The sequence below is a fragment of the Grus americana genome, chromosome 28 (assembly GCF_028858705.1).
Source record: "Grus americana isolate bGruAme1 chromosome 28, bGruAme1.mat, whole genome shotgun sequence".
Lineage (NCBI taxonomy): Eukaryota > Metazoa > Chordata > Aves > Gruiformes > Gruidae > Grus > Grus americana.
In genome coordinates, this window is record NC_072879.1 from 856,785 (window position 1) to 869,173 (window position 12,389).

Genomic DNA, 12,389 nt, shown 5'->3' on the forward strand with positions numbered 1-12,389 from the left:
TCTTTCATCCCGCCCCGAACGGCACTCAGACAGAGGGAAGCGTAGGAAGCAAAGCTCTTCACTACAGCAGTTGTAGTATTCGCATTGTCTCCCTGAGGACTCCCTGGGCACAGCTTAATTTCCTATAACCCTACATCATCTATATTTTAGTGTAGCAATCTCAGCGAAAAACAGAAACCCGCAGTGACTTCAGGGGGTTTGTGTGGAAATGTCTATTCCACTGTGTGAGGCTGAGAGCGCAACAGAATCGCTGATCACTGATCCAGGCAATTACTTGGAAGTATGTACTGCTTCTTAAGACATCTTTAAAATTATGTTAGTTCTTAGTACAGCGGTATAGCAGATCTTAAATTCAAAGGTAAGCTTTGTGTAGGTGTAAACTCCAATGGACTCCATATCGAGCAACTTCTTCCCGCTAGTACAATTCCTCAGATTATCTCAAGAAAAACTATTAAGCTGCAAAGGACGGGAAGTTGGAGATTTGATTTCTTTCACGCAATCTGCAGCGTTAGCCGCATACTGCAACAACTGGGGAGGAATTTGTAGAAAAGCATCAGGGCTCAGGATGGGAAATGAAGGTGTTCAAATGAAGGCTCAGGAAGATGCTATTTTAAGAGGTTCAATGTCAGCACGACCTCCAAGGGCTGGAAAGAAACGCTACTGGAAGGCTACGAAGCAGATTCCAAAAAGGAAATGGCAAACCGGTGACTTAAAAGCTAAAGGATTTTAGAAGCGCCTCTGGCTATTTAGCAACCACAGTTATCACGAACAAGCCAGCTAGAGCAAATCCTGGACCTTGGATAAAAGTGCACTGTGAGCTTGGTTCTTAATTTTGGGAAGGGCTGCGAGGACAGACCTCTTCTTCCGCGTGCGTAACAGAGAGGAAGGAAAAGAGCACGTTGTTCTCCATCAGTCTCAGCTTCTCTCGGCTCAGTTTTATCTGTCAGCTTTACCCCTCAGATCTGGGAGCCACCTTCTCCTGCAGTACAAAAGACTTTAAACTTAGAAATGAAGAGACTTCAACCCCCCAAAAAGTGTAATTCTGAAGTGCTCAACAGCCTTTAATTCATTATGAACCTAGAGGCAGAGAAAAAAAAATATGCAAAAAATACATCACATCCTCAATCTAGGGGGAGAAAAAAAAAATCATTATTTTTATAGCACATAATCAGACACTTACAAATATATTTCACTGGAGGAAGGGGAGGGTAGGAATGTGCATTTCCTATTTCCTTTTCAATAGTCCGATGCACAGAGGCCATCAATATGGTCATTATAGATAATCTGCACAAGTCATTCCTAAACCAAAGAGAGGGATTTAAAAATAAACAAAAAGGGAGAACCCCTGCAACAAGGAAGGGCATTCTACAGTTCCAGGTTCACGTTTAAACATAACTCATCATCTGAATATGGGGTGAGGAAACACACTTTGTTTTTACAATATAAATAGTATTTTTAAAAGGTACTACATATGAATACAGTAACGGTGCAATTTCAGTCAGGACTTCAACATGCAGAGGAAATTCCCCAACGCTCACTACCACTCATCCCATCCCACCCTTCCCCTCCCACCTCCAAAAAAAAAAATCCTCTGCTGTTTTAATTCTCTTTCAATTGTTTTAAATATTTCTCTTGTGGCCTGGCAACATTCTTATTCTTTTATACAAGCAAGTTTTCTATTAAATCATGTCTTAACCGACAGGAGACAGCTATGTAGGAGTAACAACCGAGGCTTTTAAGAACCTTGCCAATTTTAAAAACTTTTATTAGTCTCAGTTTGTTTTTATTCTTGGAGACATCTATTGAAAACGTCAAAAACTCAGAAATAAAAAAACCCTGTTTCAAACATCTTACAAACACGCACGCGTGCACACACGCACAGACACGCACACACAAGGAAAATAACCTGTAGCAGAGGCAGTAAGAAATAAAGGGAACTCTGATTCTCTCAAGGGAGAACAAAAACTAAAATTTAAAAAAAAAAAAATTTAAAAATTGCTTTATTCTATCTCCACTCTTTCACTCAGGCAGTTCAATACCCATTGAGTCTCTTAAGATGCTAATCTACCATCTGCTACCCCACAAATCCTTCCCACTTATTCCCTTAAAGATCCAGCTATAGCATTGCTTAAAAACCTCTCCACAGAACAATGACCACCTTGCAAAGGGGCTTTAAAAAAAAAAAAAAAAAAAAAAGAGGAATATTGTCTCTTTCTGTCCAGTAATTTCAGGGAATTAAAGTGGAAACGGTTGCTGTGCAGCGTTCTGGATAGCTCTGCTATCTCACAGCGGCTTCCGCCCGGCCAAGGCATCGAGGCGAGCGGTACGACGTGCCCTTGCCCCCCTTTACCCAGACACTGCGGAAGCCACGTCCCCTTCCCAACTCTGTGCTAGAGCTGCCGCCTGCTTTCCCTCGGAATCAACAAAGTTCCTCCAAAGACAGCGGAAGACTTTCCGATGAATTCAGCAGGGTTTGGATCAGGCTCTTTTACAAAAGACTGCTCCGTAACAGCTCCTTGACCGGAGGTGATTTTCAGGTGTTCACGTGGGAGCTGCCCACTCAGTACTTTAGGATTTGTTTTTGCCTTTAATGCTCATTCAATTCTCAGTGAACTGAGTCCAATCAAATGAAGGGCTTGCATTCCTCTTCCCCAGGAGTATCTCAAAGGCTCAGTCTTTACTTAAGTAAAGGATGTCACAACAATCAAAGATGTTTGGGGAATTTCTTCTTTAATAGGATAAAAGAAAAACATACAAACACCTCCCAGGCTTCTGTCATGGAATGATTCTCACAACTGTAAGGAGCACAACTCAAAAAAAAAAAAAATTAAAATAAGGAGACAAAGAAAAGAAAAAGGTTCCTATGGGAGACATGCCTACCAGAGAGCTAGAGCAATCCCTCGACGCTCTAGTCTGCAGTGGGGAAGGGGGATGGCTCGTAAAGGAACTAACACAAGAAGCAGCAACAGAACACTTGCCCAAACTGAGAGGCATATTGTAACTGAAAGCCATGCTGATGTTTAACTAGAAAGCAACTGTGATGGCAAAGATGGGGAAGGAGGATGACAAGAATGACCCAAACCTGGCCATTTCTTCCCTAAGTCCCTTCCAGAAACGCACACATCTATCACGTGTCTTTAAGAGACCTAACGGTAAGAAACATCCCAGCTATGAAACATTTCTTTCCCCATCTTCCCCAGCTTACAAAGAAGATAGTGTTTCTTTACAAAAAAGAACCCAGAACTTCCCAGGACATCTGCTCTTGCTCTCTCTCTCCCCGCTGTAGTATTAGTCACATTTTATTTGGGGCTGAGGGGGGAGGATTTTATTTTCTGTTTTAAAGCCATAATCTAGAAAAATGTTTTGTGGAAACTTTTGTTTTCCTATTTTTGTTTGCTTTTTTTTTTAATAATGCTCATTTATAGAAAACTTCACAAAGGTGACGTCTATGTACAGAAAACACAATTCCAAAGGCTGCTTCAGTAGTCAATGTAATAGCACCTTTAAAGACAAAAGAGTTTGACATATTTTAAAAAGTCATTTTGTTAAATTTTAACCCTTTCCAAGCCTCATAAAAAGGAGCCAGTCACAAAGCTCCATTAGTACAAACTCTTCCAAAGTCTCCGTGTGAAATGCTGTCTGAAGGTTTTTCAAGCTCCCTACTCTATTGGTCAGCAACGTCTGGCAAAGTAGAGGTAGCGTGCAGCCAGACAGGATTTTCTTGCAGTTCAAACCAAGAGCAGATGAAAGAATTCACAGCAGGCTATTGCACAAGGATGGTCGTCTGTTCCACAGTCTCCCAGTTATTTTTCCACAGGCTTGAAAAGGGTTAATTTAATATTTTTAATTAATCCTGGTTAAAACATGTTGCTCTGAGTTCCAGGCTGGTACTGTGTCTGCAACAGGCTCTCCATAAAGGCCAAGTAATCTGGGTTTTGTCCATATTCTTCGGGATTTCTTGAATTCCCCAGCCGGGGCCGCTTGGCTGCTCTCACTTCATCTCCCGAAAATACATCTTCCTGAGGGGCCCCAGTGCTGAGGGACTGCAGGAGACACGAGAGTACAATCGTTAGAGGCACAGCAGGAAAACGGGGAGAGACGCGGGTGCAAACCATGGAGCGCGCCTGCGCAACAGCACAGCAGGGATAGCAAGTCAACAATTTGGTTCAGGGTATTTCTGCAGAAAAAGTGAACTCCGAAACATGCAAAGCACATGGCTGAAATTAAAAATTCTGGGTTTCTGAAACCAAACTGGAAAGAGAAACCCTCGAGTTGCCTTCTTTCTGTTTCAGAGTATCTTTCAATTCAGCTCCTGCCTTGCCAATTCTCTGTTTACTCCTATCCTCCTCTGCCTCTTCAGGTTATTCATTCCTAGAATTTCCATGAAATCAGGGCTTCCCTAAGGTCTTTAAAAAAAAAAAAAAAAAAAAAAAAGACCCAAAGAAAGCATTTGGGGATGACTGTACAAACAATTGCTTCTGTTCGTCCTGCTCTTACACTCCCAGATGAGATGCATTTCTTGGTAGAAATTATCATCTCCTATCACTTTGTTCCATTGTTCTACATTAAAGCACTGTGAGCACCACTTCTGCAGAGCATGGTCTAACACTTCTGGCAGCAGAAAGTACATGAGAAAACTTTCAACCAGACTTGAAACTACCTATTCACTTTCCAGCTTGCATTCCTGTCTCCAGAACTGTTATAAAGCCTGATGGTCTTCACTGCAGAGAATATGTTTCTTTCCTACTCCTGTAGTTCAGAGCTCCAGTAAGTTGTCTTTAAGCCAAGCTTAAACTGGTCTGTTGTGCACATCCTAGAAATTAATTCTAGAGTGCGTCTTTGCCACTGAAAGTCTTTCAAGGATAACAAGGTAAATTATTATTAACCTCTAAAATTTATGCCATGAGGTCTTATTGAGACAAATCACCTCAAACAAGATGGAGATGCCATCCAGAGATCCATTACAGAAAGAATTTTACAAGTGGTTTTTGGGGTAAAACCCTTGAAGATTTCATGTATAAGCAAACAAAAGTTTCCTCCCAATTGTCATCAGTTCTTCCGCAGAACTGCCTGTCACCAGGCTGTTTTTGACAATGCGCATCTCACATTTCTGCTAGCAGCCACGGATTCACAGGGTCAGTGAATCACTGGTTTAACCTGGCACAGCAACTCAGAATCTTAAGGGAAGGTCGGACCATCCCTTTTGTCTCATAAGAGAGACAGAAGCCCACCACCTCATCACAGGTTAACTTTGTGGATCTATCCCTGTCCTGCAGTAGCTGACATAACAGACATTCAGAATGAAGAAGAGAACTGTATATTCTCCGTTTGCGTAGAAATCAGTCTCATAATTTGTTTAAATGAGATGGCTTTAAAGGTTAAAGCACCAGGTTTGAAAATACCCAGCGAGTATGGAACCAAAAAAGCTATGAAATAAATCCCTCATATTTTCTAGGCTCAGTAATTCCATTGTATGCAGTTAAAGACAGCCGGATCTTTTAGATTAAGAGCTTTATAGGTAAGAGCTATGTTCTAAATCTCCTATTCAGTGAGAAATGGGGGTTTGGTCCCATGTTGCTAATCGGTTCTCCAGAAACCACTTATCTGTAGACCAATTCACCTCACTTCTGATGAAAGACAGTATTCAGACAGAATGGCAGTCCCTATAACTAAATTCATATGCTGTAAAATGATACGACCATAATCTTTAAATCAGAGAAAACAAAAATCAGATCTGAACGTGTGAAAGGGAAAATCATTTAAATGTTTCTCAAGCATTTACATCAAGGATTTTTTTTACTCTGCCTACTTTGTGAATGACAAGTGGTTTTACAGCCACAGAAATAGGAGGCTGCATTCACCTAATGTCCAAACAATACGCTAAGAAAATGTGAGTGAGTACTGCAGGTCACAGCCATTCTGCTATTCTGTGACTCTGATACCCACCAGGCGAGACTTCACTCTCTTGGGAAGCTCTTCCTCCAAGGTATAAATATCACCACGCTTCACCATTAGTTGGGAACCATCTTCAAACTCGACCTGTAGAGTAGGCAGAAGGTGAAATAAGAACTTGGCCTCTACATTTACGGTACCTCAACAGTCCATTCCCAGACTATGCCATGTATGGTCCCCTCATGGGAATACCCTGAAAGCATCAGGGATCAGCTCCCACAGATGATCCCCTGTTCCTGGCACCACATGTCTCTAGGATTGCTATAGAACGAGCATCCCTAAGATGTGTTAAAGATGCTGAACCCAAAAAGTGCTGGTTTCAGTGCTGCTCGGGCATCCCTGTCTTATCCGGCCCAAGTGGCTTCATTCAGCGCTCCTGTGGATCCTAAAATGTCTATACTGCAGCTGGACCAGCACCTCTGCTCCCCTCCCCAGGCAGAAATCTCTAGAGCACTAGAGACTTCCACCAATTTTTGATTCAAATCCTGAAAAGAGAAGCTTTTAACTTACAATAAAAGGCAGGCCTGTATTCAGGCAATATGGTAATAAGAATTTCTTTCATCTTAAACAAAGCATTTTCACACATCATAAGGAAACAACTCCAGCTACTAAAATACATTTGTATTTTAACAAGCAGAAAGAGTCAGCCAGGTACAAAAAATGCTGGTAACTCCTCACGTCAAACCCTTTTTGCTAAACACTGATTATATCATGAATTATGCATCAGATGTTACAGGAATATTTATTCATGGAAATGTGCATATAAAAATGTTAAAACTATTAAAAGTTTTTAAGAGATTCTCATTTCCTTTGCTCAAGACTTATTACGCTTTTCTGGATAATGCAGAAGGACATACACCACAGCTTAATATGGGATGTCAGGTTCAGACCGGACAAATTCAGAAGGAAGAAAGCATCTGTGCTCTGAACTCCTCCTCCTGCGCTGCCCAGGTCTTGCAGCTCATCAGTTATTCAAGCTCAGCGATGCCTGCTGAGGTCCTGTAACTGAGCAGCATACATCAGCTGGAATAACTATGCAGGTGGGAGAACAGCCTTTGAAAGATGAGTTGTCCTGAGCTCTGCTGAGGTGGTTTAAGATGCTACTGGTCCCATTTACTCTCTGGTTTTACAGACCACCACTACCGTAACAGAGACGGGAGGGAACACGAATTTAACAGCCCAGGCACACGCAGATTGCTGTCTGCCATTTCCACTACACGAGTTCAACTTCTCGTAGAAAGGCAGGATTTGCAAGTGAGGGCAGTGCCATCTTAAACTATTATAGAGTGGCTGGACCTTATTTAAGTTCCAAATTACTGATATGGGTTAGATCCAGTATGAACACACATTAGAGCAAGTTACAAGACAGTCACTGGGGCTCAATTTTTTAAAAAATATACACATCTAATCTTAGCACACAAAATACAGACTTAGAGATGTGAACTGGGAAGCTGCTGCAAAATAAGACAAGTTTAAAATGCAAAAGCTAATCCATGCTGTCTTCCTCTGAATACACTTATTTCGTAACAAAATTGTTTCTGTCTTTCTAAATGTAATCCTATTCCAAAACAGATAAAAGAGATGCACTGTAAGTACTGAAAAAGTATCTACATAGGGGACCAATGTGGAAAGCTATTCAGGCTATTTTCCCTATGGAGAAGAGCTTTACTTATAGGTAACTGCATGATTTGAAAAACACAGACTCCTCATGCATATTTTTCTGTCATCTGGCACTATCTGGAATCGCCCATTTCAAATTATGGTACCTCCAAGAAATCAATGACAATTTCCTATCCTGTGATTAAACTGGAAAGCATGCATAACAATAGATCTTTATGGAACTATATACCGCCCTTATTCATAACCAGGGTCACCTCAGATCACATCTTCTCTGAAGCAGTTAACAGCCATTATCCACACCAAAAAGACTGTTAATTGACAAGGTGGATTATTGTGCTCTTTGCACACAGACATGAAACACTCTGGGTAGAAATGATAGAAAACAGAACCCCACTTCAAATAAATACACAATATGGGACTTCCTTCGCCTTTTTTCCAGAGTCATTAATCTCTTAAAAGTAAGAATTATTTGCACATTTCAGCATATATTTTTCAAAAGGATGTGCACAAGTATACTTTCTAAACCACTATAATTTCCAACTTCTTGGTACCATTTAGAAAGGATTTAATCAAGTGAATGTCCTGCATTTTATAAAACCTTCTGTGCCAAAATACTAACACTGCGTACCAGGTTAAATCTTCCTTTACCGACTATTACAACCTCCCACAAACAAAAATCCTGTATGTGGAACAGACTCAAAGCCAAAAAAAAACCTGGCTGCTGCTTTTCTCACCTTAAAAAGAGATGGTGAGTGGATGAGACTCGAGATCAAAGGTTTCTAATTCCTCACACAACGGCAGCAGGAGTTATTCCCACAAAGTACCCTCCCATGACCAGAGGATTACTCCCCCCTTGAAGCAGTCTCCTGACCCATCCTTTCCCTTACTTCCTCTCAAAGCATCGAGGAAAGTTGTTAATTATATAGGTATTGACTCATGGGGAACTACAGACGACGAGCTCAGCTCCTGCCATAGGACAGCCATCAGAGAGCAGTTCTGACTCAGGTCAAAAGTGACCTACTCGATCTGAGCTGTAAGGAAACGGGCAAATTTATTTTGTATTTTAAAAGCAGATGTAGTCTAGACGTATGTCTATCCATACATCTACATTCTGCTACAGAAAACCTTTACCCTGATCCAATTTTAACACTGTATTTCTCTTTAGACTATCAGCAGTACTAATCTCAGAAGGCAAATTCTCCCTTCATGACCAGAGCAAGCATTCAACACTAGTGAGCTATACAATTCGAGCAACCATCAGCCACGTTGACAAGAAGTACGTGCGTACTCTTCCATACTCACCTGGTAAATCTGACTGATCTGGGCTGCAATAAACTTGGCCTTATAGATGATTCCATCTGTCCACTGCAGCTGAACCAGCTCACCCTCTGGAGGGGGTCCCATTTGGATGCAGTCTCTGCTCTGAAGACAGAGAGTGGAAGAGGTCAGACAGCCAAAACAACAAAGCTCAGAAACTAGGTAAAGAGGTGCGTTAAGCTCACTGCTCAAGGAAGTTGCTATGTAACACTATAATTAGGTAGAAGAAAGTTTCTGCGCTTGTGATTAATTGCAGTCCTCTCAAATAAAACCATTAACCAGAGAGAGACCTGAAATAAGCACTTGCACCTTCTTCTGGTGACAGTACTCAGTTCTGGGAAATTTCTCGCAAGAAAGCCCAAAACATCACATCTCCTGTATCAGGAAAAACAAGCCAGGTGACCTGCTCTGGTTCACGTGGTGAACCAATTGCACAATCAAGAAGAGAATGCATGAGTTGACAAGTCAGCCTTTTCCAGACATTCCTTCTGTTAAGTGAATTCCCTATTTTGAACCAGACATGCTTACAGACAATCTGCTTCCCCCATGAATCACGCTTGTCAGTTGAAAAACAAGAGTTGTTCAACCACAAAACAAATAGGATGCAACTTAAAACAAACACTGCTTTCTGTTAAGTCATCTGCATGTAGCAAAATCACATCTTTGTAAAGGAACCCAAAAAATGAAATGAGATAATGTCATAAACAAAAAGATCAGTAATGAAGAGCAGTATGAGGTTTTCTATGCAAGCAGCAGCTTCGCTTTTTAAATTTTTTTTTTTTTTTTTTTTTTTTAGAGTTTTACTTTGTTGTTCCACCCCAAAGCTCACAGAAGAGGAATGCACGCGTTACACTTCATACTCATCTATAACGGCAATAGTCTCCACAGAGAGCTGCTTACAATAATGCTTTCTGGGTAAACGTTGTCACTGTATGAACCATCATCAAAGTTCACTTCATAGAAAGTCTGTGTTGTCATGCCAATCACTTTACATCTGTAGTAGAGTCCATTCCGGTTCTTTGTGATCACAGTCTGTCCAAGGGTCACCTCCCTTCGAAATTGAATCTGTGTTGTGGAGAAAAGGGAGTAATTTGCAATTTGCAATCACAAAAGCTGCGTCAAGAACATAGGCGCAGAGAAACCATTCTACAAAATAAATAAATAAAAAAACCCACACAACAAACCACTAAAAAACCAAACCACACCCGCCCACCCACCCACCCCCCAAACCCAGAAACATACATTCTGGTTAGCTGCTTTGTGTTTGAAGCAAGTGATGGACACGACATAGGGCCAGTCATCTGGCTCCATGGGCACGCCGGCTGCGTGCGCACAGGTCACGTGGAAGGACGTGGAGCAGTGCTCGTAGGAGCACTGGATGCAGGCACCAGACACCTTCTTCATCCGCTTCCGACAGTACACGCATTTCTGAAAAGACACACAGGTCGGCGTTACGCAGGCAAAGGCAGCTTTAACGCAACGTACAGAAGCCACAGCCAAAACCGGTGATGTTTGCTGCCAAGAGGTCAAGCCCAATACTTCCAGAACTGCCTACAGACACTTGCCAGAATCACTCGTAAGCCAAGAAACCGCAGCAGATACTAACTTATCATTCCCTTCAACACAACGGCATCTACCAGTGGCAGCCCTCCAAAACCAGGCTGGACGGTGAAGCAGAATTAAATCTCATTTGAGACTCTGTTCACTGGAGGGCACAACAGGCAAAGGCACCTCAGTGATCAGAGAACTGCTACAACTCAATACTCACCCTCCTTACGCATATGACATGCACCTATGTTAATTCAAACAGCAGCTGGATCTTCACAGACACCCTGCTAGAAAATGATGTTTTCATTTTTTGAAAGAACAGAACACAGAATAACTGTGTAATAATCTGTTCTATTATATTGAATGGAACATTATACCTATTACACCTAATAGAATATAATTTTATATAACGGAACAAAAATATTGCATGTTTATTTTACACACATAAACCTATCAACCATAAATATTTTATTGGTATCCATGTCAGATTAGCTATTGTAGATAATTCAGTTACTGTTTTGCAAACAGAAGAGAGAAAAACATTGTACCAAACACCAGAATTACAGGGGGAAAAAAGGTATGAAATCTTCCAGTATATTTTAAACTCATTTTCTGCAAAGCAGACCCAGTTACTAGGCTAATCTAATCAGACAGCACTTTGGGGGGACAGGTAATCAACTTAAGATGTGTGACTACTTGAAAAAGAAATCTAATTTTTTTCAAAGCTAAAAATCATAAGCCTTATGGCACTGTAGGCTTGGAGCAAGCAGTAGGTGTCAGTGGGAAACGAGATACGTTTCCTCATTCCCTAACAGCACCAAATTCCTGTTTCCAGCCCCTTAGAAGAACAGATTTTGGGAATCCCAACCTAAAGAAGTTTAAATTGGACACTTGCATAATGCTTCCCGGGAACTATTTGGAAACACTACTCTTAGCTTTTAACATTTTAAGTCTAGGCAATCTGTCACTGATCGATGGCAGCTTCTTTACCTTACCCAAGGCTTAGGCAAGGCAAATCAGGGAAAAATTAGTATCACACATGTGAGACGAACATGCATTTTACTTATATAAATAAAATCCTGCGAGATATTCTATGCCCATGAGTCTGACTATACAGCTATGTAATTTATTTATTACAAAGAAATAATTTCCACATATGAGGAGGAAGAGAGGAAAGCAGTACTCTTTAGTGCTCATTTCCAGATGATGGTCTCCAACGCACACTGCACTGGCTTGCTCCGCCACTGCCCCCAGGTCTGAGCGCCCACCTCCCTCCCAATCCATCCATTCAGCTAAACATCGATGTCCTATCAACATACTGCGATGATATGAACAACAGATTCTTTTTCTCTCTGCAGCGTCTGATATTAAACAGAGCCTTTCTTCCCCTCTTTCACTCCTCGTGGCCTCTCGTTTACCTCACTCCCATTAAAGCGGTGCTCAAAGTATGCAACACGATGGAACACGTGACCTAAACTTTAAGGTCCGTATGAATTACTACATCCCATGGGATTAGAAATGTAACATAAGCTGCCCGAGATCACACAAAAAGCCAGTACAACCCCCAGAAGTACAAATTCATTCTACTTCTAGATCTGAGCTATCTTAGAAGTGTTCCCTCAAAAAAAGATGAAAAGTGGTATCACATTATAAACTATCCAGTAATGTAAAATAAGAATTGCCAAATTTCCATGTTATGTTTTATTTGTGTTATCATAGCCAAGAGCCAGGGCCCCACTGCGCTAACTACAACACACTGCCAAGACAAATAAAAGACCACTCCTTCTCCAAAGAGTATTTCTCTTTTCCTTGAAAGCAAAATGTGCAGAAGAAGGGGAGATGCATTCTTCCCTGTTTCTGTGCAACATCACCTCTCCCTGACTGGAGTCTGCCCCACACGTGTACGAAATAAGTCCAATTCACTTCCTGTGAATTAACTGAAGTTGAAGTCA

General features: G+C 41.3%; 1 protein-coding gene across 4 annotated transcripts in view; it reads right to left on the reverse strand.

Moving 5' to 3' along the window:
- Positions 1–2,713: 2,713 nt before the first annotated feature.
- The window catches only part of KDM4B (lysine demethylase 4B), a 90,868-nt gene continuing 81,192 nt past the window's right edge, over positions 2,714–12,389 (reverse strand). For all 4 annotated transcript variants that reach the window (XM_054805200.1, XM_054805198.1, XM_054805197.1 and 1 more), the window contains 5 exons: positions 10,132–10,317; positions 9,790–9,954; positions 8,875–8,994; positions 5,947–6,039; positions 2,714–4,043 (listed from right to left, as the gene is read on the reverse strand). In XM_054805200.1, the coding sequence (XP_054661175.1) occupies positions 3,858–4,043; positions 5,947–6,039; positions 8,875–8,994; positions 9,790–9,954; positions 10,132–10,317 (750 nt within the window). In that variant the 3' untranslated portion in view covers positions 2,714–3,857. The remainder of the gene's footprint in view (positions 4,044–5,946; positions 6,040–8,874; positions 8,995–9,789; positions 9,955–10,131; positions 10,318–12,389) is intronic.